Source organism: Macrobrachium rosenbergii, chromosome 5 (genome assembly GCF_040412425.1).
Source record: "Macrobrachium rosenbergii isolate ZJJX-2024 chromosome 5, ASM4041242v1, whole genome shotgun sequence".
NCBI lineage: Eukaryota > Metazoa > Arthropoda > Malacostraca > Decapoda > Palaemonidae > Macrobrachium > Macrobrachium rosenbergii.
In genome coordinates, this window is record NC_089745.1 from 17,044,046 (window position 1) to 17,069,776 (window position 25,731).

Genomic DNA, 25,731 nt, shown 5'->3' on the forward strand with positions numbered 1-25,731 from the left:
TGAAAAGGCTGCAGAGAAAAATCATGACCTGTCATACTAGGTGTCATTTACTTCCTAGAACCTGAACCCTGTCAGATCAAAAGCACATGACCTATGCACATCACAGTAACAGCAGCCACTGAAAACTTCAGTTAATGAATTAACCAAAGCAACTAAGTGTGACATTTCCTTCCAATTGGTATCATGACAAGCAAAAAAAAAACCCATTCAAAGACATTATACTGGTTTTATTGAGACCTTAAATGTTAAATCCTAAAATTACATTTGTCATTCCCTTTTATTCCTTCAGGGACGTGCAGATTTCTTTAATGGTATGGAATGTCACTTTCACTCAATCCCAATTATCTCTAGTTACAACTTTCTTCATCTCGATCTAACTAAAAGAGGAATATTAAACAATTTACGCCTCACACTAGGTGAAAATTAGACCGATTTCCATGCATACTAATGTTATTAGTTAAATTTCAACCAAAAGAGAAAGGCCCAATCTTGGTCTAATTGCAAAAAAATCAATTCTTCAGCTTCATCCTTGTTGCCTAACTCAACAAAATAAAAAAAGAAAAAAGAAAAACAACTTGAAACATTTAACATTTCCACACAAGAGATTAACAAAAACTATTATAGTTATTTCCTGACATCTGGTTTCCAGGACCAAATCCACTATTGGGATTATATCCATTACTGAAGCTACTGGTGGTGAAGCCGGTGCCACCACCGCCGCCCATGCCTCTTAGGCTCCCAGAGAGACCGCCACCTAGGTTACCACCTAGGCCTCCCCCCATACCTCCGCCACCCATCCCCCCTCCCCCCATGCCACTTCCCATTCCCCCTCCTCCCATGCCTCCCCCCATTCCTTCATTGTTGCCATATCCTCCGCCTCCAAAGTTACCACCTGAAATGAGAGAAAAACTCTTAAGATTCAAAGAAGGTCAATTTTATTAATTTATATCTACTAGACCTTATATATATATATAAAAAAAAAAGGACAATGATTACATGAGGAAATTAACTTCATTAGGTTAGTTTCTACATCTTCTACTCAGGGTCACTAACAATACAGCACAAAATCAGGCAGCGTTTCCCAATTAATGCATTAACTTTTTTTTTACTGAACCCATACAGTAAGATATTTTGGTGCTTGGACACACTTAAAAATTGTTACCAAAAGTCATCAGATACGAAAGGAAAACTTTCATCAATGTAAAACAGATGTTTCATGCAATCTTTTAAATTTGATACAACTGATTGTCAATTTTTCTGTGCAATGCATTTTTTACTATGAACTGCAAAATTGTCATGTAGGTATGATGTGAAATGTGAAGACATTTTCATCTTTGTACTCCAGTCAGTGACCCTCTCTGCAATTAGTAGAATTACTGTCCTAGATCAACTTCAATTCTTAACAAGAAACTATAAATAGAATTTATTCATACTATTAACTATATTTAAGCATTAAATGTGGTAATTGTGAGATCTAAAGAGTATAGTAGCCATAACATGAAAGCTGCAATATGTACCAAACCATGACACCTGAGCCCTACTTAAACAGGCAAGTCTGAACACTACACAAGATAACCAAGAGGTAAGATTGGAACACTACCACCCCATGCCATACAGAGTGCTGTATGTCTTAGGGCTATTCCTTATCCCAAAAATATCAATCAAGACTCAGTTCCATCACTGAATCAAGGCATCTCAATAAATGCTCTATTATCTTTGTGCGACAAAGATACAGAAATGGACTTTTCTTTGGGGCTTAACTACATACATGGTAGAAATTACTTCTGATAATCAACTATCTCTTGCTCAGTTATCTCACGCCCTACCTCATAAAGGGTAGTCATTAATCATGGACATCATAACTGCTACAGCTCAATATCTGAAACCTGAGAAAAAAAGGGGTGGAAGAACTGAAACTCGCACTCATAACTCCTAAGACTGTCTTAAAAAATACTGGTTATATTTCCTTACTTTCAAACTTGAAAAATAAAATTTAAAAAAAAAAAACTTTCAACTGCCGCAGAGCAGTATGGCGCAAGAGCAGCTCATCATAATGACCACCTATCAAAATTTTATGGCACTGGTCTACCTAAATATTGTGTTAGCATGTTTTCACCAAGAGTTGTTTTCCAGTTCACAAAAGCATCATAGACAATGCTAAGAAATGCAGGGGCCTATTACAACAATTACCAAAGGAAAACCATGACTCTCTCTCACTAATACACCCCCCTTACAATGATAAATAACATACAGTTTCTTCCTCAAGTACTGTTATAACTAATCAAATACCCATGTTCAAAAAGTTGCCAAGACTCATTTGCCAAACTATTTCCTTCTCTTTTTCAACATAAAAGGTTGGATTTCTATTGGTCCACATTCACTGGCATAACTGGACTATTAATAAACTAAACTCAGAAGATATTATATATAGAGAGAGAGAGAGAGAGAGAGAGAGAGAGAGAGAGAGAGAGAGAGAGAGAGAGAGAGAGAGAGAGAGAGAGATTGTCTTTCTCAACCCACCTAAAAACAAGCAACAGTATAATGACCTAGCTACAACAACCCACCTAAAAACAAGCAACAGTATAATGACCTAGCTACAAAACTCACACCTAACTCAAAAGTCAAGAGGGATTTAGGTGGACTGACAACCTACCCTCTCCCATAGGAGACCACCTCATCTGAACCCCTCGCTGTTGCAAAAAGCAATGTCACAGCCAACTTTGGATTCAATGAAATGCCCTGTGGCATTCCATCTTGGGCCATTTGGCAAGACAGCCATGAAAATGTCTAAACAATATGCGCACTGGTTAATCAGTAATGGCTGATATGCATTATGACAGACAATGTCTCATCTTAATAAGGCAGTAAATATGATTAATGAAGTGTGTAATCTAAAATGGATAATGGCAGAGCATATAACACTACTCCTTAGATTGTAGTGATATTAAAGAGCACATCTCTGGTTTTAATGGATGCTATAGTTAGGAAGATAGGGAATTTATACTAGTAAGCAAGTCTAGCACTCAGCATCCATGTTAGCTGTTTACACCAGTTTGCTAAGGTTCTGCCTAATTAATTTGAACATGCTCAATCACCTATGATGATGACTAAAGGCTTAAAGCTTTATCATAACAGAATCTGACAGTCAAATATGTCACCAATTAAGACCACTTAGGGAATAACTCCATATTATGGAGTTATTCCCTGCTGAAAAAATTATTGGGTAGATATGATGGAGTCCATGATGTACCCAACAATTTTTTTTTTTTATTCTCAAGTCTGATACTGCAGTGATGCAACAGTTTGCAAATATATACACCACAAGTAGCAAACCATATTTCTCATTATGCGAGAGAGCTGGACCAACAGCTGTTATGAATGGAACAGCTATTAAGGCTGGGGGTGGTTTAGTGTATGCCCCATTACCTGATAACTGAAGCACTCAAACTTGCACTGACTGCATCATAATGACTATGGTTTTGAAACCTTTAGTAGCCAAGTAATTTTTTATTCCAGGATTCTGACAACTCAAAATTTGGAAGCAGAGCATTTTAATAAAATCCCATTTTCCTCTTTGTCTGTGGTAATTCCTGGTTTTCTTGCTCTTATAAACATTGAGTTTGGAGTGAGCGCTTCCTCTGAAAACAGTAAGTTTATATCATATAAAAAATGTGATCAAAACATAAATCATATCCAAATATTACTATTTGACCTGTGCATCACATTTTCTTTCATTTGATTCCTTTTAAATGGCAAAGTTCTTGGATTTGTTTTAATTTCCACTCCTAATTCAAACAAATCCCTTTAAAAGCTGGTATGAACATAAGAACTCCCTAGCTTTGCCCAGTTCACATTAATAATTTTACAGACAAAATTCTTCAAGCCCAGTCTCTAATATTCCACTCATGACAGCAAAAATTCGTCAAATCACATTTCTCAAATATGCAAGCATTTTTTCCCTCTGTGTCTGTAGTTACCTTTCATGGTATGATACTGGTTTGGGTGTCGTCATTTTGGAAGCAGAGTAGTTGTATCAAGACTAATTCGATTGCATGAATGCATTTCATGTAAATGCAATTGGATTTGAAAGCAATCCAGATGCTTAATCATTGTTGACACTTTTCAGTGGCATAAATTAATTTTAAATGTAATGACAACAGGTTTACTATGTAATTTTGTTATTACTCCACAATCCCCTCCTCCTCACCTGACAACCATAAAAACAACAGGCTTCCTTAATCTTAATGGATAAATGGATTTTTTTTTTTAAATTATATAAAGGTTATTGGAGGCAACACCCTAAGCAAACCTTGATGTAATTTTATAATTTATAAAAAAATAAAAAAAAAGTAAGGAAAAAGTGGGTGGTGGCAACAAAACGAAGCACAAGAGTGTGCCTCTCAAACATAATCACAAGCCAATCACCATCTTTCTGGTGCTATCTTCAGTAGCAGTCTAAGTAATAATATACTTGCTGATTTTGAATATCATTATTCATTTTCCTAAGATACAATATTTGGTGATTTTGAGTATCCGACATCATTGCTGATATCTTTTCCACTGCACTAACAAAAAACCTTTCAAACTGACAGTTTCACTGTTGAAATAATTGGACTTCAGGCTAAAAAGCCAAGCATAGGGGCACTTTCAGACATTCACTGCTAAGATGGGGAAAAGATGGAATAGTTGTATCTGTACAGCATGATCAAGAGACCCAGAAAATAAAGCAGAGTCATCACTGGTACCTAAGGTGAAAAAGACAAAACCTAGGAAAGAAGATGGAGTAGTTGTAGCTGTACAGCGTGATCAAGAGACCCAGAAAATAATGCAGACTAACCACTGGATAAATGAGATAAAAGAAAAAAGGCAAGGATGAATGTAAAGTAAACATTTTTAATCTTGGAATAATTGTCTGGATGAATGTAAAATAAACATTTTTAATGTTGGAATAATTGTCTGGATGTTCGCATCTTGAATGGTAATCTTTAAGTTTGAATTTTTCCCCTCCATTTTTTATTATATTTATGACTCATCAAAAGGTAAAATGTTGGACCTTGTACAGTACATATTTAATTAGTGCTTGCAACACTTTCACTGACTCCGTAAGAGTGCGAAGCAGAGCCGATTGGGCCTGGTCCCTAGGGAAGATCACCGTCTCCTTTGGGACCTTGTCTGATCGTACCCAGGCCTCCTCCGTCAGCCTAACGAAGCCTGGGTAGGGGGGCAAGAGGTCAGGAGGGAAGAACTCCAACTCCTCCAGACGTCTCGTGCCCAAACCTTCGATAGTCAGGGTATCCTCATGGCGAATGGCACAAAGAGCAAAATGCCACAGGTTTCCAACATCAAAAGGAGGGAGGGAGGCAGTATCAGGGATCTGATAGCTAGGTCCGGCACCTACATGGCATTCCTTGAGGTGTCAAGCTATCGCACTATAAAACTGGCAGCGTATGTACAGGGACTGTTAAATAGTATGGACTTGTGAACAAGTAAAATAAATGTGGTGACTATATTTACTAGACAATAAAATCAATTTTTTACAAAATTACACGATATATGCTGCAGCTACCTAATCCCATTAGGGTATAAATTTTAGAGGACACTGTGATGAAGGAGAAAAGATCTACTTATAAAAGACACACCTCTTTAAATCCCGTTACTCAGAGGGCATCCTGACATTGGTGGCGGATTTTTCTAAGAATGGACATAGCCAAGATGATGATTATCACTCCAGCTATAGCATACGTAAGCAATATCTCTAAGATAGGGACTTGCCATTTCAACTTTCAAATTGCTGTAATTTCTTCTATGACAGGTATGGATTTAGACATTCAGGTATAATGTACATAAAATTTTGGAGGGTCCAACATCCTTCTGTTAACATTGAGAATGAGAAGAGGCCTTGTAGCTTGGCAGATGGTTATTTCAAGCCCATAAGGAAAAGGGATGGGGGGAGGGGGAGGGAAGAGGCTGTGAGCAAGGCAAGGTTGTCACATATGGGCACTATGATATTGGTTGGTAAAAAAAAATTTTTTTCCAGGTGTAAAACAGTCGAGATGTAATTCTACTTGACCACTCATAAGCATCTTCATAAAGCAATTCAAAATTCTGATCCATAGTTTTCTTAAAATCACATTCATGACTACTTTTGGTTTCAACACTTTATTTTAAGGCAAAACTAAAGTAGCTCCTCTATTCAGTAATCTAAAAAATTTTCAGGTCGAATATATGCACAAGTACAATGGCAGAATAACATTCAGCTACTCTATGATGAGCCAAACCACTAGGTTATTGGGCAGGTTTACTTAAAACCTACAGAGATTATTATTACTATTAAAATAGTTTAACCAGACCACTGAGCTGACTATCTGCTCTCACAGGGCTGGCCTAACCCTACAGAGATGACTTATGGACATTTCTCATCTAACAAACAGTGAAAATGCAACGTGTGTTATTGATATGAGTGGTTAAAAAGTGTCAAACATGTCTCATGGCATATTAGTAGCTCTGTAATATTATGAGTACACCAAAAATATTTCAATCTCCTTGAACATATTTGCTGACATACACGTTAACTCAAATTAGATAAGGTAGTGCATGCTAATCCCTCCAAATGCAAATAATCAAGGATGGAAGAGAGAGAGAGAGAGAGAGAGAGAGACACAATCACACATATACATGTTTTATCATTAAAGGAAATTATCCAAATACTCAGTGCTGTACTGACAACTGATGACCCTCCCACCCACTTCCATACTATTTCCTATAAATAGTAGAAATGCAACGTACCTACCTCCGCCCATTCGACTGCCACCTCCATATCCTCCTCCAAATCCCCCACTTCCAAAGTTGCCGCCACCACCACCACCTCCACCAAAACTACCTGAGCCAGGACCACCCATTGGTCCACCTGGTCCACCCATTGGTCCACCTGGTCCACCCATGGGACCACCTGGGCCTCCCATGTTACCACCAGGGGTAGAATTTAAAAATAATTCGATGTATCTATGTTGCATGTTGGCTTTGTCCTGTAAAATGTATTAAAAAAAATAAGTCAACACAGATTCAAAGGGAAATGTTTTTATGATTTTCATTTATATTGCTCAACTAAAAAATGCAGCACACTAACACTGCTAATCACTTACCTTTGACATGGCCTTTACAGCATCATCATGGGTGGCAAATTCTATATCTGCTTCACCTGAGGGACGATTCTGGTTATCCATAATGATGTGAATATTTACAGGATTAAGGGGTCTGAAAAACTGAAGAGAAAGTGTGCCTCAATTACTTTTTGTTGGGAGATTATGTTACAACATATAGTCATTTACCATGGCATAAATATCACTAAGCATATTTGATGAGACGCAATAACATCCATTATGGTTTCAATCTACATGCTATACACATAAAAGCCAAATGAAATCTACTCACATCAGCAATATCCATCTCGGTAGCTCTGAAAGGGAGACCTCTCATGTGGACACAATGGCCAGTATCATTCCAATTTCCTCGTCCACCAAAGTTCCCCTAAAAATAAAACCCAACCTTGTAACCAGTAGACAGCCTACTACTATACATGAACACTTTTAAGTTATATAACTTGCATATAATATGCGTTTAAAAATAACTGTGTAATTAATTACTAAATATAAATTTGGTTTTGTATCTTTTGTGATTTACTGGTGGCTGCCAGTTTTTATACAAGCACAATCATCTTAATTATTTATCCATGCCTGCGTGAAATGCATCCAGGTACACCAGCATGAAACATTTCTGACTGTATGTGACATTAATACAAGCTCTGGACATGAAATTAATACAATCTCAACAACTAATAATCACTAAACTAAATAAAGTTACTAAGCAAAAAGAGAGAACACCAGCAAAAGCCAAGGAAACAGAGAAGGGTTAGCAGGCTACTCACAGCAACTCTGTACCAATGCTACACAGTTGCTAACTAAAAGCTAGTATGCAGCAAATAACTCAAATACTAGGCCATCAGATTATGAAATTGCACTATAGCTGGTTCACTTAAGGTAGATTCTTGGGTGAGCCCTATGCCTATGAGACGTTTGTTTGACGGCCTCTGACTGGCTGGTACCGGAGGTAGGTGGCTCGCTCACTGTCTCACTTTTATGTCTGTACCTCAGAAAACTGGCAGTATGTTTATATTTCTTCATTTATCTCATGTTTTGTACAAGATACAAAAGTTTTGGTCATACCATAGGATTCGGTATTAATTGTACAACTAAATTATGATTTCCTGAAATCAATAACATAAAATACAAAGGCATTATGAGTAATAGAAGAGAGAAGCATTTACTTCTTTACACTGCTTTTACTTATCAATGGATTTTGCATCATTCATGCAATCAAGATAAAATAAAACTTTTTTTTCATACAAATTCACCCTGATTACGCTGATGCTTTCAGATTTTAGATGCATGTGATATGTGAACAGAAAATGAAGAATATGTCTTATGTTGCATCTGTTCTTGACTCAGTTTGGCAATAGTGCCGAGAGACTGTGATCAGCAAAAAGCAGGAGCTTAGAGGCACCATTGACAGTTGCCAATTAGTGATATGAGAAGTTTGCAGTTTCAACAATATTTACTGTAATATTATGTTACAGTATTACATTTTCTGTAAATAAATGCATAGAATTCCTATTATGACTGTCACATTTTTTCACTACAATATCATATATGTCTGTATGTCTGGACATATCTGATAAGAAAAAATTAATAATCAGATCGATGCATCTGCATGTGTTGGCTTCAATTTAGTCTAGACGAGAAATTTGCATACTGTAGGCTACACGATAAATAACAGGGACATATACGATATTGGAGTGAAAAAGTTTGACAAGTCATAATGGGAATGCTATGCATTTATTTACAGAAAATTTAATGACATAATATGGTAAATATTGTTGAAACTGCAAACTTCTCCTATCACTAACTGGCAACTGTCAATGGCACCTCAAAGCTCTCACAGTTTGCAGATCACCGTCTCTTGGCACTAATGCCAAACTGAGTCGAGAACAAATGCAACATAATGTGACATATTCTTAGGGTGAATTTACTGTATGAAAACACAAGTTTTATCCTGATTGCATGAATGATGCAAAATCCAATGATAAATAAAATCAGGTATAAAGAATTAAACGCTTCTCTTTTCTTTTACTTGTAATTCCTTTGTGTTTTATTGATTTCAGGAAATCATGATTTAGTTGTACAATCCATACCGAATCCTATGGTACGACCAAAATTTCCCTATCTTGTGCAAAACGTGAGATGAATGAAGAAATATAAACATATTACTAGTTTTCTGAGCTACATATGTAAAAATGACGGTGAGCGAGCCGCCTATCTCCGGTACCAACCAATCAGAGGCCGCCAATCCAACGTCTCGTAGGCACAAGAATCTACCTAAAATGAACCGGCTATAGTATTGGAAAGGGAGGATCATGTTGGCCCTTGGACACAAGAACATGTCTTAGCAAGAGACCACATAAGAATGAACTGTCACTAATCCAATGGAACTGGTTACCATGCATATTTGGATTTTTTTTTGTTCAAACTGATGGGCCTATATAAGTTCTGCTTATATTTGATTGATGGGTTTGCTAAAATAAGACAAAAGTAGTCACATACTTTCCAGGTATTTCAAGATAAGTACTGAAACGTACCTTCACACCAAGAAATTATACAAGGTATTTATCAAATAGCCACTGTTAAAACGAATGACAGTTGGTTACTTTATAAAATGGCAGTTATCCTCCAGTGGGTTTAATTTTTAATACATTCATGTTGAATAAATACAGTTTCAAAGATCCAGAACAAGTGAAACTTGAAAGGTACAGGGGGGATGAGCAGCATTCTTTTCTGCAATCCCAACATGAGCTGGACATACGCATTTTACAAACTTCAAACCAATTTCTTATTACCTTGTACAAAAGAATTTTAAGGCAGTAATTTTGAAGAGCTTCTCATGACTGTAAATTATTCATTTTGTCATGGTATGCTTTCAAATTTACTCCAAATTTACTGCATTTTACCAAGGCAGTGGAAAGATGGTTGCTGATGCGTCTTCAATTTATAAAGATTTATTGAAGAACAATTTAAAAGGACCAACAAAAAACAAAATTAAAGTGCATACTTGGTCATTTTCTAGACATCATATGCTTGGTTGTAATATATCCAATTTGAAGGAAAAATCAAAATGAAATGGTCTGATACGAAGAAAGTAAGGCAAACTAAAGAAAACATTAATTTCTGCAGCCATAGCCTTTAAAAAAAAAAAAAAAAGGGGGGTACAAGTGTTCAGAACAAGACAATATATAGGCAACATTCCATTTGGTCTCTGAATTCTTTGTTGTCCACCGTCTGAAACTTTACCATGGTCACATTTTTACTATGCAAAACCAGGGACTAACCTTCATTCCACCAGGACCTCCACGGCCACCACCTCTGCCATTCTGCCAACCAGGCCCATCGTTGTAACCCCCGGATCCACCCCAGCCAGGACCATCATCAAAATCATTGTAACCTCCTGCAAAATTTAAATGTTTACAATTTTCATACTCTGTTCACGAGATTTTCAGCATAACCTTTCCATCAAACCCCAATACAATATATAAACTTCATTATGCTTGAATTTTTACACCACATGGGGTAAGGACAATTTTCAACCCAATAACTATCATTCTGCCAAAATATTTTATAATCACAAAGAGAACATTACTCTTAAAACTAATACACGCTTTCCAAAGCAAATTTCATTAAAACCATTGCACTTCACAAAGTTATCAACTCATCCTCTAAACCATGAAGTTAACTTACTTGTACGACCTCGGCCTCCCATGCCGTACCTATTCATCCCTCCAAAGCGGTCTCGAGTATCGTATGGAGTGGGTCGGTTATTGTAACCACCCATTGGACCCATGGGTCTGGGCATTTTTGGACTCATTGCTGCTCTTATCTCACCCATATTTGATCTGAAGATTTCTATATATCTGTGGGTGAAAAAGATCAACATAGAAAATAATGCAATGGATTAAGGACTCCTCATTTAAGTGTGACCCCCCTCTGATAGTGCGAGTGTACACATTTAACAAAGTACAATACCATTTTCTGTTAACATTACCAATATCATTAAATGGTCCCCTGAAGAGTATCAATTCATATTCAGTACTTCGTTTCCACTTTAAAATGAATTTACCACAGATTTAAAATGAGCAACTCATGTAAACAGAGCCTGACTTTCACCAAGAGTATGAAAATCCACTTATTTCAAGATGAGATAAAGTCGCAAACAAATTCCAATTCCATAACCAAGTTAATGTTACATTATTCATAACTGCTAAATTCAATATTCTAAAAAGGTTATAACTATTACCACCATAGATGACAGTCCGAGTCCCAGGCCCGGCCCCACCAGCCCGTGTCCCGGCCCAGCCACTCTTCCCGCTTCTTCCCGGCCAGCCCAACAGTGGCCCAGCCCGGCCCAGGCCCAACGCCCGAGTGCCCACTCTGCTCCAGCCTTCTCCTCCTCTTCTCTGCCTACCTGACTCACCGCCAGCCCACCCGCCCACCACGGGTTTCCAGCTTCTCAGGTTCCACGCATCTTCTGTGAGTGCCCTTGTCACCTTCTCTTATGACTAACATTTATGCTTAGAACTGTCTGGGACTTCCTTCACCAATTTCACTGACTTGAGAATGGTAAATGTACAACCCAAACTGAATGAAAACAATGTCTGATTGTGCTATCTTACCTTCATGCATTTCAACAATGAAATATAAAAAGAAAATGGAAGCCCTTATTCAATTAACAATACATCTTAACCCTTACCCAAAATTATTGCTGTCTTTGGGAGCACTGCTTGGGATGCTTTAACACTTCCCACCCTACGGTCCTCCCTAATCCAGCATACCTTAGGTAAACTGGGGTTTGGTTTACGGGATAGAGAATGGTACTGCATAACATTTAACATCAAGCATAATGCCTAGTCTTTTACTTCTCTCCTTTATAAGCACAACGAAACTATTACTGTGTCATTACCATTCTCCAAGGGGACATTGGATATTCCTTGCCTTAATTTTTCTTCTTCATGCAAACCTGTTCGTCTGAATAGTTAAAACTAAATAGGCCTAATAATCAGCCATAAAAATGCAAGGTAAACATCCTGGGAAGTACGAAACCCTCCCAATCCACCCTCCCTTCCTCTCCACCAGTAGCCAGCTACGACCCTTAAGGTGCCTTAGGGTTGATTTGCTTCAAATTTCATTACCATGTTCTACATAGGCCTCAGTCCAAAAAAACCAAAAAAACACTGCTTCTTAAAAGGTAACAATTCAACTACTAATCACTGATAAAAAAAAAGAAAATCAACAGAAAAAAGCATAAAAATGAACTGGAAGAGGTGAGGCCATATGTAGGTTGAGGTGCAATGAAACTTTGCCCACAAACCTTCCCCCCACCCTGACTATACTGTTAACCTGTGTGCAACTCTACTCTTCTGTAGTGTTGCCTTCCCACCTGTGCGCTATCTTTTCCTTATGCTTCTCAAGGGCCTTATCCGCAACATCTTTGTTTATAAACTGAACGTATGCCTCCCCTGTATGCCGCCCCTGGTAGTCGGTAGGCAGAGCTATCCCGTTCGGAACTATCTCCAACCCTACCCAGCGACATTGAAAAAGAATACTGTTAAGAAAATCGAGACATCTATAAATTAAGCACTTACTTAATAAGAGGATACAAATTTAAGAATCCATTTTAATAACCTTAGAAACTTTCAAGCTTTAGAGTAAACCCAAGTCTTTAAGTTTTAACAACTTTCACCAACATTCTATTATAGTGAAGATGCAATCCATCTCCACCCAAATTTGTAACCATAGCCTTCTAAATGCATTACTATAGCACATCTATGAAATCAATCACTGCCAATGGCATGATTAGGTTGCCTTAACGATGAGAACCACTTCTTAGCAGAGAAAAATTGATACTGTATATACTTCTTTACATCAGCTTTAACAAACAGGATTTTAATTTTAGGTAAATGCTGGTTTAGTGAGATATAAACTAGGAAGACTTACTGCAATTATTGTAAATGAAATCACAACAGGAAAGTGAAGACGAACCACACTAATGCATATAAACTTAAAATAGTAGTTCTTACAAATTCAACACTACAGTAATCGTAACTTCTCAAACATCAATGGTCAATTAATGCAAAAAGGGATATTTCACAAAAATGTATCTACAGGCAATTGATAGAGTACACCCACCATTAAAAAACTGTGATATTTCTTCCTTCGAACAACCAAAAGGTAAACCTCTCAAACGTACACATCCTTCATCTTCACCACCCAAGGTGCCATATCCCGTTCTTTTGACAACCCACTCCATCTCCGATCTCTTTGCTTTGAATACTGCAAAAAAATATTGACTGTGTAACTACATCATAGAGTTTTCCAAGATATTACTTTAGTAAAATGGTAGCAACTGAAAATATTTCAACTGAAAACCAAGACATACTCATTACTGTAATATTAAACCACTGAAAACCAAGACATACTCATTACTGTAATATTAAACCAGACTGATACTCATTAACATTTTTTAACCAGACTGACATATACATTTGAAGAGCAAAATGATAAAATATGCCAGAAATAACTAAATTATGAGTTGTTCAATACTGGCTTCAGAGGCAACCCACACCAACCTTCAATATATCTTCTGCCCATATGCTGATTGTGTTTCTTCTCTGCCAAGGCAACATCGTCTTCTGTAGCAACTTCAATGTAAGCCTCTCCACTAGGACGACCTTCCCGTGATAATGTAAGATGTACTCCATCCCGTCCATTTTTTATTGTAACTCCATCTGAAAACACCAGTATTCTCTATAGAGAATAACCCTTAATCACAGTGTTTAATCCCCAAAATCCTGAGCCAAACTGATGAATACTTAAAGCCCTAACTTTCCTACAACTGGTAAGGCCTGTATCCTGGCAAATATCATCATATACCAGGTTTTATGCAAAGTGATGTTGAATGACCCTTCAAAAAAAACCCATGCCACTTCATACACCCAAAATCTTGAAGGGCTGACCTGAAGGCTTTTTTCTTATAAAATCCAATGTTATTGTAAATATAAACTATATACTTCATGAATACCATTAAATGGACACACACAGCACTCACGTAAGATATCTCTTCTCAGGTAGTGATAGGACTGGATTTGATTTACAGAATTTATACTAAAAACCAAGCACTGAGGTAACTTCACCTACTCAGCCCTAAAGTGAAAAGAGGGAGTTCGAGTGGTTGGACAGCAAGATTGTGATCCCTAGAAACTGAGACAAAGCACAAGGGTCTAATGGTGAAACTGCAGAAAAAAAGTTACACTAAGAAATAACAAGAGAAAAAGTTACACTAAGAAGTAACAGATTCAGTAAATAGCTAACCAGTGGGTGCAGCTTTGTCCAAAGGAAAGGGGTGGGGAATTAATCTTTTCTACTGTATATGTTAAGCCAGCTGAATTTTTTCTTCTTCTTCTTCAAACAGTTAAGACACTGATCCAAATGCAATGTATTTTTTGTGCAAAGTATCCTTGTCAGCCCATAATATAATCTGAAGGATTCACCTAGTAGTCTAGATGAAGGCTGAACTTCGAATATTCCAAAAGAATCAACCTCTTCTTGTTCAGAGAAAAAAATATTGTAAAGCATACAAAAACATCTCCAAAAGGGGTACCAAGCAAAACACCACTTGAATAAAAATTTTCATTCTTCACTACTGATTAACACTGTACAGGTAGTGCTCGAGTTACGATATTTCGACTTACGATAATTCGCTCTTACAATGGGGTTAGCAATTAATATCGATACGACAATATTTTGAAAATACGTTTTTTAAATTTCGCGGGTGACTGGCGCAGGCAACAATGTACAACCAGGCAGTGTATGGTGTGCGATACGTTGGGCGAGAGGCTGGAACAGGTACATTAATTCAATGAGTCGACCTTGCTTGCTCTCGTTGTGCGGAAGTTAAAATAGGTCAGTGTTCGTTTATGATTTTTGTGCTTTTGTGAATACACCAAACTCTAAAACTCAAATTTGTATCACTATGTCTGCCAAACACCCAAGTGTGTCTCGTGCTGGTGGTGCGAAAAAGAAGAGGCAGTCTATCACTCTGGAGCAGAAAATGAAAATTATCAACCAGCGTGCGCTGGAAAGCCAGTCATGGTAATCGCACGCGTTTGAGCATCTATCTCAGTCGACAGTATCCACCATCCTTAAAGACGAAAACGGATAATGAATGCTATAAGGGCATCTGCTTCAGTTCATTCGACACTTATATCAAAGAAGAGGATAGGACCTTTGGAGGAAATGGAGCAGTTACTGGTCACGTGGATGGAGGACCAGATACAGAAGCGTATGCCACTCAGTCTCTTAACCATCCAAACAAAGGCTCGCATGCTTTTCGATGAACTGAAGAAAAACTATGATGATAACCACAACAAAAGTTTTGTAGCAAGTGCTGGATGGTTTCATCGCTTCAAGAACCGTCATAATTTTCATAGTGTGAAAATTAGCGGTGAAGCAGCAAGCGCTGACGCCGCAGGAGCCGCTAAATTCAAGGATATTCTGCAAAAGATCGTCATTGATGAAGGGTACTTGCGGGAGCAGATCTTTAATGTCGACGAAACAGGACTGTATTGGAAGCGTATGCCTCAACGGTCCTACATCCATAAAGAAGCAACAATGATGCCTGGGTTTAAGGCATACAAAGATCGACTGACTCTTCTGCTTGGGGGAAATGTGGCTGGGTATAAACTTAAGCCACTCATGATTTATCAGTCCGAAAATCCAAGAGCATTAAAGAAAATCGACAAGCATACGCTTCCTGTGCATTACCACCATAATAAGAAATCATGGATGACTGCAATGCTGTTCAAGACTGGTTTGTGCGATGCTTTATTCCAGAAGTGAAAGATTATTGTAGGGAAAAAAAAAATCTCCTTCAAAATTCTGCTGATTCTAGACAGTGCTCCCGCCACCCTCAGAACATCGGAGATATTAATGAGAACATAAAAGTTGTGTTTCTGCCACCAAACACAACTTCTCTCATACAACCCATGGATCAGGGCGCTGTCGCTACGTTCAAGGCCTATTATCTTGAACACGTTTGCTCAGGCTGTTCAGGCTACGGATAATGAGGAGAAAGATCTCAGGACTTTCTGGAAGGAATTCAATGTTCTAAACTCCATTATGAACATTGGAAAGGCTTGGAAGGAGGTAAAGAAAGAATGTATGAATGGGGTTTGGAAAAATCTGCTACAAGTGTATGTGAACTCATTCAAAGGTTTCAATAAAGATAAAGAAGTTGTGGAAATTAATAAAAAGATTGTGACACTTGGGAGAAGTTTAGATTTAGAAATTGATGAGGAAGACATCCAAGATTTTAGATGTGCAAGATGTAGAGCTTACGGCAGAAGATTTAATTGCGCTTGCAGAAGAGAGAAAAAGAGCAGACGAGGAAGAAGAAATTGAAGAAGAGCCAGAGCGAAAGTTTACGACAAAAGCACTAGCAGAGGTTTTTGCCTCATTTGAACATGGACTGAAACTTTTGAGTGAAATGGATGGGAACATGGAACGGTTTGCTAAAGTTAAAAGAGCACATCAAGACGCTGTTGCATGTTACCAAGTCATTTATGAAGAACGAAAAAAACGCACTATGCAACCGACAATGGAACACTTCTTTAAGAGAACAACTCCAGTGGCATCGCCTTCTGCCTCCCCTACCCCCACCCGCACCCCTACCCTGACATTTGAGCCTCGATCCCCTTCATCTCTTAATTTTGAAACACCTGAACTAACAGAAGAAGAAATACTATCTGAAGAGGAGCCAGTTGATGATCCTGAAGCTTTATCATCCTCCTCCTCTTCCGATTTTTAGTTATCCGTAGCCATGAACAGCCTGACACCGTTCATGTGAATTACGTGTGCCGACGACGGACCAAATCTTGGTGAGTACCCCTTACAGTACAGTCTGATTATTTTTCTTGTTATTCAATTTCTTTTTATACTGAATTATCATAAGTCAATCTGCATTGAATCTGCAGAATTAGCTGGTATTAATAATTACTACTCTACCATATATGTATAGAATATACTGTAGGCTAGCTACTGTTTACGATCGATTACCATACTGTACGCTATCCTAACCCTGGTTAGTTTTGTTCAATTTCTCTTTATACTGAATTATCATAAGTCAATCTGCATTGAACATGCAGAATTAGCTGACATTAATAATTACTATACTGTATATGTAGTGTAGGCTAGGCTACCATATATGTATACATGGTACTGATTACCCCAGTGTAGGCTAGGCTACATTTGACTTACGATTATTTCAACAAACGTTGGGTTTTTTGGAACCTAACCCCATCGTAACTCGAGCACTACCTGTACTTTTAAAGCAATGACAACTCAATGAACCTTAGAATATCACTCACCAAAAAACTTCAGTATGTCTTCTACTGTCGCTGACCAAGGTAGCCCTCTTACTCTGATGACTGTGTCATCACTGTGGTTTTCTCCTTCACCTTCTCCCATTTTAACTACTGTGTGAGATGCTGGAAAGAAAGAAAAAAAAAATCATTGCCTTTACAATAACCACATACACTGTATAAAGCATATATACATACTGTATATTGTATCAAGCATATATACTAATATATCATCACAAGCCACCTCGAACATTCATTTTTTTTTTTTTATGATTTTTCCGTTGTAAAGCCATCAACTAGAGGGGAAAAGCATCCCACCAATACACAAACAATGATAACCACAAAGGTTCTATCATGTGCACTGCAACTCTTTGGCTAAAGAATGAAAGCAAACAACAAATGAGCCAACAACACTATCACAACAAAATCAGCTGCCATATCCTGAGAGACCTCAACCATGATGATGACTATGAAACTCTCCAAAACCTTGTGATCCAACTTCAAACAATCTCTTTCCCATTCTGCCTCATTTGTAATGCAAACCTCCAAGACGAATCAAGCTTCAATCCAAGTATTCTGTATGTAAACATTTTTTATATTCTCATTTATAAATGGGCATACCTCTGCTGCTATATATATATATATATATATATATATATATATATATATATATATATATATATATATAAATGTTTGTAAAACAAAGCTGATACAGAATTTAGAAGTATATTACAAAAAAAAAATCAACGTAATATAAAATCTTAGGCATAAAAACAACTATTACTGGAGGTGAAAAAAAAAAAAGTGCTCTCTATAGAAAGCAAACAAAAAATTTAATATAAGCAATAAAAAAAAGTTTAAAGAGTATTGAAAAAAGTAGGAACACACACCAAACAAAAGCAAAGCCATTACAGAAAACACCAAGGAATTTTCTGTTGCTGAGAAATCAAACAGAAATTAGTATAACAAGCTGTGATCTTCGTTTATAACCGTGTTTGCTGCTGAAAGGCATAAAAGATGAAAAATAAATTCCAAACTAATGTTTAAACAGGCCTGACTGTACTCTGACACTAACCCCTATCACATAAAGGTGGAACTCTACAGATATTAAGCCATGAACTTCCAATACTTCCCCCCAACCAACACTTGGTCCCATCCTTAAGTTTTACTCTCTTCTAAGCATTTCAAGTGTCTCCAGCACATGTCCAATGTCATTAATGGAATTTAAAAATACTGGCTCTATTCCTTTCTTTTTCATCACTCATTTAATCTTTCCAAACAGCTAATATTCAAGAGATCATAAACCAATCTTGACTGAAAACTATATCACATCTTACATGCCCATCCCTTTTCACTGGAAATCCTTTGCTGTCATATTACACATCTGATATCTGACATTCCTATGGTCTGCATGATTTTTTATTGACCTACAAGTATTTATGTCTTGATTTGATCAACAAAAGGCAGGTCATTTGACTAGAAATCCTTAACAAGCTCTTACCATACTCCATCATCAACAGTTATTGGAGTTTCTCCAGAGGATTTCCATGGGAAAAAATACTGAAACCATTCCATGGTTACACTGGTGAACATTTCTACTCTTGGTAACTTATAACTACTGGACCCTTCTTCATAATGTTCATTTAATGTCTTACAATACTACTAAGCCAATCTTTTACTGTTGCATAGATAGTTGTCATTAAAACTGACTAGCTCAATACTAAAGCATGCAACTGATTAAGAAACTAGTATCAGGCGAGTCACATAGGAGACTAAAAACTGTCAACTACAAAAGGTCATCATGTATACTGCAATTTGAACCAGTCCATTAGTGTGATCTTTACAGATTTTTCAGCTTCCACCAAGCACTGTTCATGGTCAGCCTATGGTTATACAGTGCTATTGGAGCCAAGTGCCTAGATTTCATGTTAATACTGAACTCTCTATACCCGGAGGAACTTCACTGCAGGTTCAAATTTCTTAAAATTCCCATTAACAGACTTAAAAGGTGAAATTACCGTAAAATACTTTTTTACTTTCAAATGAACAATTTCTTTTTGATGCTTGTACTTTCAGACATCTAGATGCACATTCACTTCAGCAACAGAGCCAGAACATTTTTGTCACAAATTTTCCTTACATTCTGAGCCAAATCTGCTGCTTCTTAAACATTTAGCACTGACAAAAATGGTAATTTCTGCTAAAACTCTTTTAATCCTAATGTCTCTTCCTATTGACATGGTTGTAGTTAGAAGCAAGACAGTGAAATTCCCTTCAATTATAAAGGTAGTTATTATTTATACACTTGAAGACATTACTGTACCTCGAGATAATCTTATAAAGGATGTCAAGAAGTTTGCAGACAACAGAGGCTTAGAACTTGACTTTTAGCCAATAAACATGCCTGGACAAGAGCAGTTTAGAAGTTTGCAATCCAAAGTGCCTTCCAAATGCTCGCAATGCATATCGACCCACCCAAGACATAATGTACCTAAGAATGGAGAAATTACTAAATAACAGCCTGACCACTATGTACTTTTGTGGGTGTAAATCATTATCTGCCAACAGATCTGAATATCATGCAGTATATCCAAAATGATTGAACATTTCCCGAATAGATTTTAAACTGATTTATAAATTATCAAAATTCAGCTATGAACCCAAGCACAGGGCACTTTCAGCCATTCAATGCTTAAGAAACTGCAAAAAGGGAGCTTGTGTTTGGACAGCATGATTGAAGGTAGATGAACAGAGATAAAAAATAAACGGCTAAAAAGGGTGGGTGAAGGTGGGGGCTGAAGGAACACTACAGACACACTTTATTAATGCCTACAGTCTTCAAGTGAGTTGCACTGACAGTACTACCCCCATACAAAGTTTTCACACATTAGTCCAACATGAAAACTACCAACTAATTACAGTGCATTCAGAGCAGTCAGCGCTCCAACACAACCATTTCAGAAAAATTGAAGAACGCCTCTTCAACCTGGCCAGGTAAGCATCCAGGTCACACAATGCCTTGTGTGGTTCGGTCATTCTTATGCATCTGTCTGAGAAACAGGATCTGTCTCTGGTGTTCCCATATTTGGACAAAGCATATTTATAAGCTTGTTGATTCAAATTCATTTACCAAGTGATTTGTAGATGACACCAATAAAATAAATGAAGTTTAAAATAAACCAGACCAGTTGTCTTTAGCTGTGCCCTGCCATTCCTCATAAAAAACGGTAAGGAATACGATAACCATGCAAACAATTAAAATGTACTGAAAATATAAAAAAAATAAAAACCTAGTAAAGGCTAACAGGACCATTTTATTTACACCCGATCACCTCACTTATTATAATACTACATTCATAAAAGTTGTTTTATGTAATGGATAAAATTCTTGCACACCTTTAATAACTACTGTAAAAATAATTACCATAAACTATTTGAATGTACAACATTAATAACATATCCTTTAAGTCTAACTCTTGTAAGCAATTTCAGCCTGGAGTAGCCCATTTAATTTCCATAACTTCAAAAACCTTCTTTAGCCTACCAGTTGCTTCATTTGCCTTTTATAGTCAACCATATTCTCAATACTACTTACATCAGAAGTTTGTAAATATGGTATATATTTCAAAGATTCAACATAAACCGATTCCCCAACTAGTGTTACTTTTATCACTGTGCAGTCTCATGTTTCAGGTTTTCTTACATTTACCCTACATCCTAACTCTTTCTCTCTCTCTCTCTCTCTCTCTCTCTCTATATATATATATATATATATATATATATATATATATATACAATTTAAAATTTCATTTTAATAAGCAAGCTTTGTAAAGCTTCTGGTGTTTTACTCATTAAAACAGCACCAGCATCATATTTTAAGTCTGTATAAAGGTTATCACTACTTCTAACCGGTGTTCTCTTATAAAATACACAAGTAAAAAGCCTGTTTGGCACCCAATATTTGCTGCAAATTCACTTTACATTAGCTTTATTCATGGTTTCATATTGAAATTTTACATTTTAACAAGAATAAGTGATGAAGCTGTCCCATAATATTCATCAATGAATGCTGTTAAATGCCTTCTCATAATCAACGTTCAGAGAACGGCTTGGCATTACTTCCCATCAACGCTGAAATGCATGCATACAAAACTTGCAACACTATGCAGACTTCTGCTGCTGTGTCATTGTCTGGTATCAGGTTTAATACTACTTAGTTTGCAAGCATTATTTTGTATAAAACTATAATTTCAAATAGTTTGCCCAGTGCAGTTGCAGTCTTCTGATTTCCAATGTTTAAGCATGGAACAAAAATTCACTCCCGCTTTCAAAGATGTCACCTATTTCAGGTGTATTGATGTTATTTTCTACTACTCCATATTTGCTTATTCATCAACTTCCCTTAACTTAGTCTCTCTTTGCAAGCTGATTTCCCTTGGGGTCCTCTTAGGCTGATAGCCAGTTGACTCCCTCCATAAGGATTTTTAGCTAAAGATTTCAAGAGAAACACACCTGCCTCATCCTATATACCTGTGATGACAATTACCATCTCAAACCTGGAAGCACAGCTGCTCTTGTGGTACCATTAATGCTCATGCATACACAGTGCCCATTACCAGCAATTCTTGTGTTGTGCCATGTCTACACAGTTGACTCATGACCAAGAGCATAATTTTATATCTGAGGTCTTCTCTTGCAAGGATATTTTGTGGGAATACCTAGGCTCTTATTGCTAGTAACAGTCCTAATGGAAATAACTATGCAAGGTATCACCACCCTACCAAAAATTAACAACAAAGCTCCTATCATTCTTCTGATAACTGACTCACTGTTTTCAACTGCTAGGTGCTAGCCATAGGCTAGTCATTCTCAACTGAAAACCCTCCCAAATGCCTTGAGCCTCCAGTACTTTAGCTGGTTTCAATAGCTTTGCAAATAGGCCCGTCTCCTTTCTAAAGCTACGGTACTGTTCACTTGCCCAACTTGACAGGGTTACCGAGTAACTCCTCTCTCAGCAATGCAAACAGCACTAGATCTATGTCCTTCATGGCTGACATATGCCATGGGGTTTTCTGGTCCTTTTAAAATGTAATTCACAAATTTATTTTTGTAACGTGCTAAATGTATCAATCAATGACAAAACATTTCAACAAATACTCATTGGCCCTATTATTGGTACCAAGCGTTAGTCAAGTTCAAGATTTGTTCCTACATTAACTATATTAAGTGGAGATGCCCCAACCAGATGTTATGTAGACCACATTTGCCATCCTTTTCAACAGCTCTGGTTTCATGGATTAGCAAGGAGTCTCACTTGTTAAGTTAAAAAAAAAAAGGGGGGGGGAGGTTAGTCTTTATTTAGCTTTTCAATAACCACTGTTGTTTTTAAATGCCATAATTTCCTTACGCAACTGCAGGAAGTAAGAACTCCCAAAGTCTGCTAATAGGAACCATGTTGCTTACAAGCAACGGTCAACATTAAATTGCTGCACTGGAAATCAGTGAAACTACTTAATGCTTACTGATCATGGACATCATTGCAATCAAACTCAAGGAAGAGTGCAAGCAGCTGTTGTGAAAAGAGCACCTGCATTCATGATCAAGTTATTGATAACTGGGAATTGCTGGTGGGACATTAGCTTATTTGAGGTGTTGGTGCTCAAGAGTGGTTTATCTACTTAAGCAATGGGCTATTTACATACGCTACTCGGTAGATATAACAGTGCAGTTTAATGTCAAGATCAGTGTGAAACTACTTTTGGAGATAAAAAAATATTGAGGATGGTAACCAAATTTATTTGGAATATACAGAGCAATGAGTCAAATTCCAAATAAATAAAAGGTTGTGCTTTATGCTGAAACCTGAGTGAAGTTCAGGGATAAAATAAAATATATAAAAATCACAGGTAAAATGTAATACTACAGAGGCCCTCTGGTTTGGTAATTACCAGTTTATGTGCAAAAAGTACCAGCCCTTTGGAATAGAGGTACAAGCATAAAAAAAAAAAAATTAATATCAGATGGTGGCAGTAGTAACTGCACAACTGGAGCCAATATCCCAGGAGGGGCCACATGGCCTGGCCTAGGCTACCCTTCAACTGTAAGTAGGCATTTCAGAGGGAATGTAACCTAACCAGACCTACCTTTACCTGGCCTTTCATAGGATGTTGTGCCCTTAACTGGCTGTTGGAGGGGGGGGGGTGTTCTCTGCTCTGGACCCCAACCTAATCATGAACCCTTTGTATTCAAAGGAACTGACTGTTTACATCACAAATCTTATCAGTGAAAGAATAATCAATTATTGATACCTAATAGCCTAGTCTATAGGCCTATGCATGCTATATCCTGAATATTTTTCCTATGACAGGCCTAATATATTTTAACTGGTCTGTTAACATACGTAAGCAGACAACACCTATACTAAAAAGTATGTATATGCAAAGCTGCTGCAAACTTCGGCTATCTCAAAAGACAAGTCACGGCAACCTTGTTGTGGTTGGTGGACCACGAGGAACCAGGAACAGCAAGACCCAGCCTATGCCAACGTTTATTAATTCAGGCGGTGTTCAGTACATGCACCTTGGGGAGGAACGTAAAAACGTAACAAAAGCAGTAACAACAAACAGTAAGAACCATAAAGAAAGATATAAATATAACCAACACCATACATTAAAGGCAGTAAATATCCGGGTCGGCAACTGGCAGGAACCAGGCCGAGGTAACACTTCAATTTTACCAACCAGGATAGGCCTATGTGGTTAAGAACTCCGGGAGGAGGTTACCGCATAACAAAAGTACACCAGAGTCAACAAGAATGCAAACAAAAACGAACAACTGATTCAAACAACATACGGCAGCGGTCGGGTGGTGGCGGGTAGGGGGGGTTCGATGGGTACCGCCCGGAACCGCTCTCTAAACAACCAGGCCTGACACAACACATTCGACGGGTTAAGGACGAACAAGAAAACAACCACGAATCCCGAAGACGCTCTCGAAAGCATCAAGACGACGCGCAGAAATGAAAAAAACGACCTTCCGGGAAAATAAGAGACCGGCCAGTAATAACGTGTTTTGAAGGCGATGACGCGCCGCTCGTACATTATGGCGTTGTCCTTTGCGTTACCGTCACCGCCGGCAATTTCATTTCCTCCCTGATTTCAGCGGACCGACAAACATGCCACACTAACCAAAGAAAAAGCAACTCCCCTCCGAGGCGTATATTCAACTGAATTCAAATCTTCCGTGCGTAAAAACAAAGTAAAAAAAGGTGGAAGTGTTTACCTTCTACACGCGTTCCCTCTGCCCTTCCACAAGCACCGCCTCTCTCTCTCCCCAACATGCACCCCTAGCGGCAAACTTTTGTACTGAATCGGTCTACGCATGCGTACTATACAATGGCGCAGCTGGGGCGCGCTTTTCAAACGAGCAGAGTTCAAGTTGTCGGGAATTGAAAGAGAGATGTAAATGAGACTCACTGCTTCTTCTTGAAATAGTAATAACCACAAGACGACACTATCTGCCATTAATCTTAGAATTAATTTTAGGCTATCGTAACTACACGGAATATTGCTATTAAAGTTTTACACATTTTTTTCAGCAAAATCCGAAGTACATTCGTTAATATGGCAACTGCTACAAACTCTGTAAAATTAATGTGACCATATCTCTGACAGTTAAAGAAGGACAGCAAGTGGTAAATGTCACGCATGTCTTATGTACCCCGCCGTAACATAGCTTGCTGGCAGTTTATAAAGAACGGAAAATGAAAAAAACAACTTTCGTAATCGACAAGTACAGTCATTAGCTGAAAGTGAAAACGTTTAGATGGAATTTCATCAGCATGTAAGGAACAAATATGGCTTGGACACCAACAATATGCGAAAAAGCAAGGGCAAATTCAATCTAAATGTTTAGCAAAATACATTAAAAACTACGAATTCCTACAATTGATGTTATCGAATCAGCTTGAGGAAATAACACCTCCAGATATATTTTTGGTGGCTTGAGCGAATAACAGTTAAATGTTATAGTCAGTCCAAACTAACCTTAGAGGTGCCATAGTATGCAAGAGTGAAGTAAGAAGAATGATAGGTGGGAGAATATAGTATCTGAGTAACTTAGAAGGAAGAGACGATGAACTACAGGCATAACAAAATATGCTATAGGATATAAAAGAAGAGGAGAGTGGTGGATAGCTGAAACGAACCAGGAGT

General features: G+C 37.7%; 1 protein-coding gene across 10 annotated transcripts; it reads right to left on the reverse strand.

The window, feature by feature from the left end:
• Positions 1–212: 212 nt before the first annotated feature.
• On the reverse strand, positions 213–24,920 carry LOC136838560 (heterogeneous nuclear ribonucleoprotein H-like). Of its 10 annotated transcripts, none has more exons than XM_067103701.1 (12): positions 24,800–24,920; positions 17,525–17,644; positions 13,730–13,888; positions 13,290–13,433; positions 12,541–12,679; positions 10,845–11,017; positions 10,439–10,554; positions 7,432–7,527; positions 7,143–7,262; positions 6,791–7,025; positions 1,827–1,886; positions 213–892 (listed from the first exon to the last, which is right to left on the reverse strand). In XM_067103701.1, the coding sequence occupies exons 1-11, from the start codon at positions 24,855–24,857 to the stop codon at positions 1,873–1,875; spliced, it is 1,374 nt and encodes a 457-aa protein (XP_066959802.1). In that variant the 5' UTR covers positions 24,858–24,920; the 3' UTR covers positions 213–892; positions 1,827–1,872. The 10 variants fall into 10 exon arrangements, with proteins under 10 accessions (XP_066959802.1, XP_066959799.1, XP_066959797.1 ...); XM_067103698.1 differs by having other exon boundaries at positions 6,787–7,025; XM_067103696.1 differs by lacking the exon at positions 1,827–1,886 and adding an exon at positions 19,842–20,009 and having other exon boundaries at positions 24,800–24,850.
• Between the last annotated feature and the right edge of the window lie 811 nt (positions 24,921–25,731).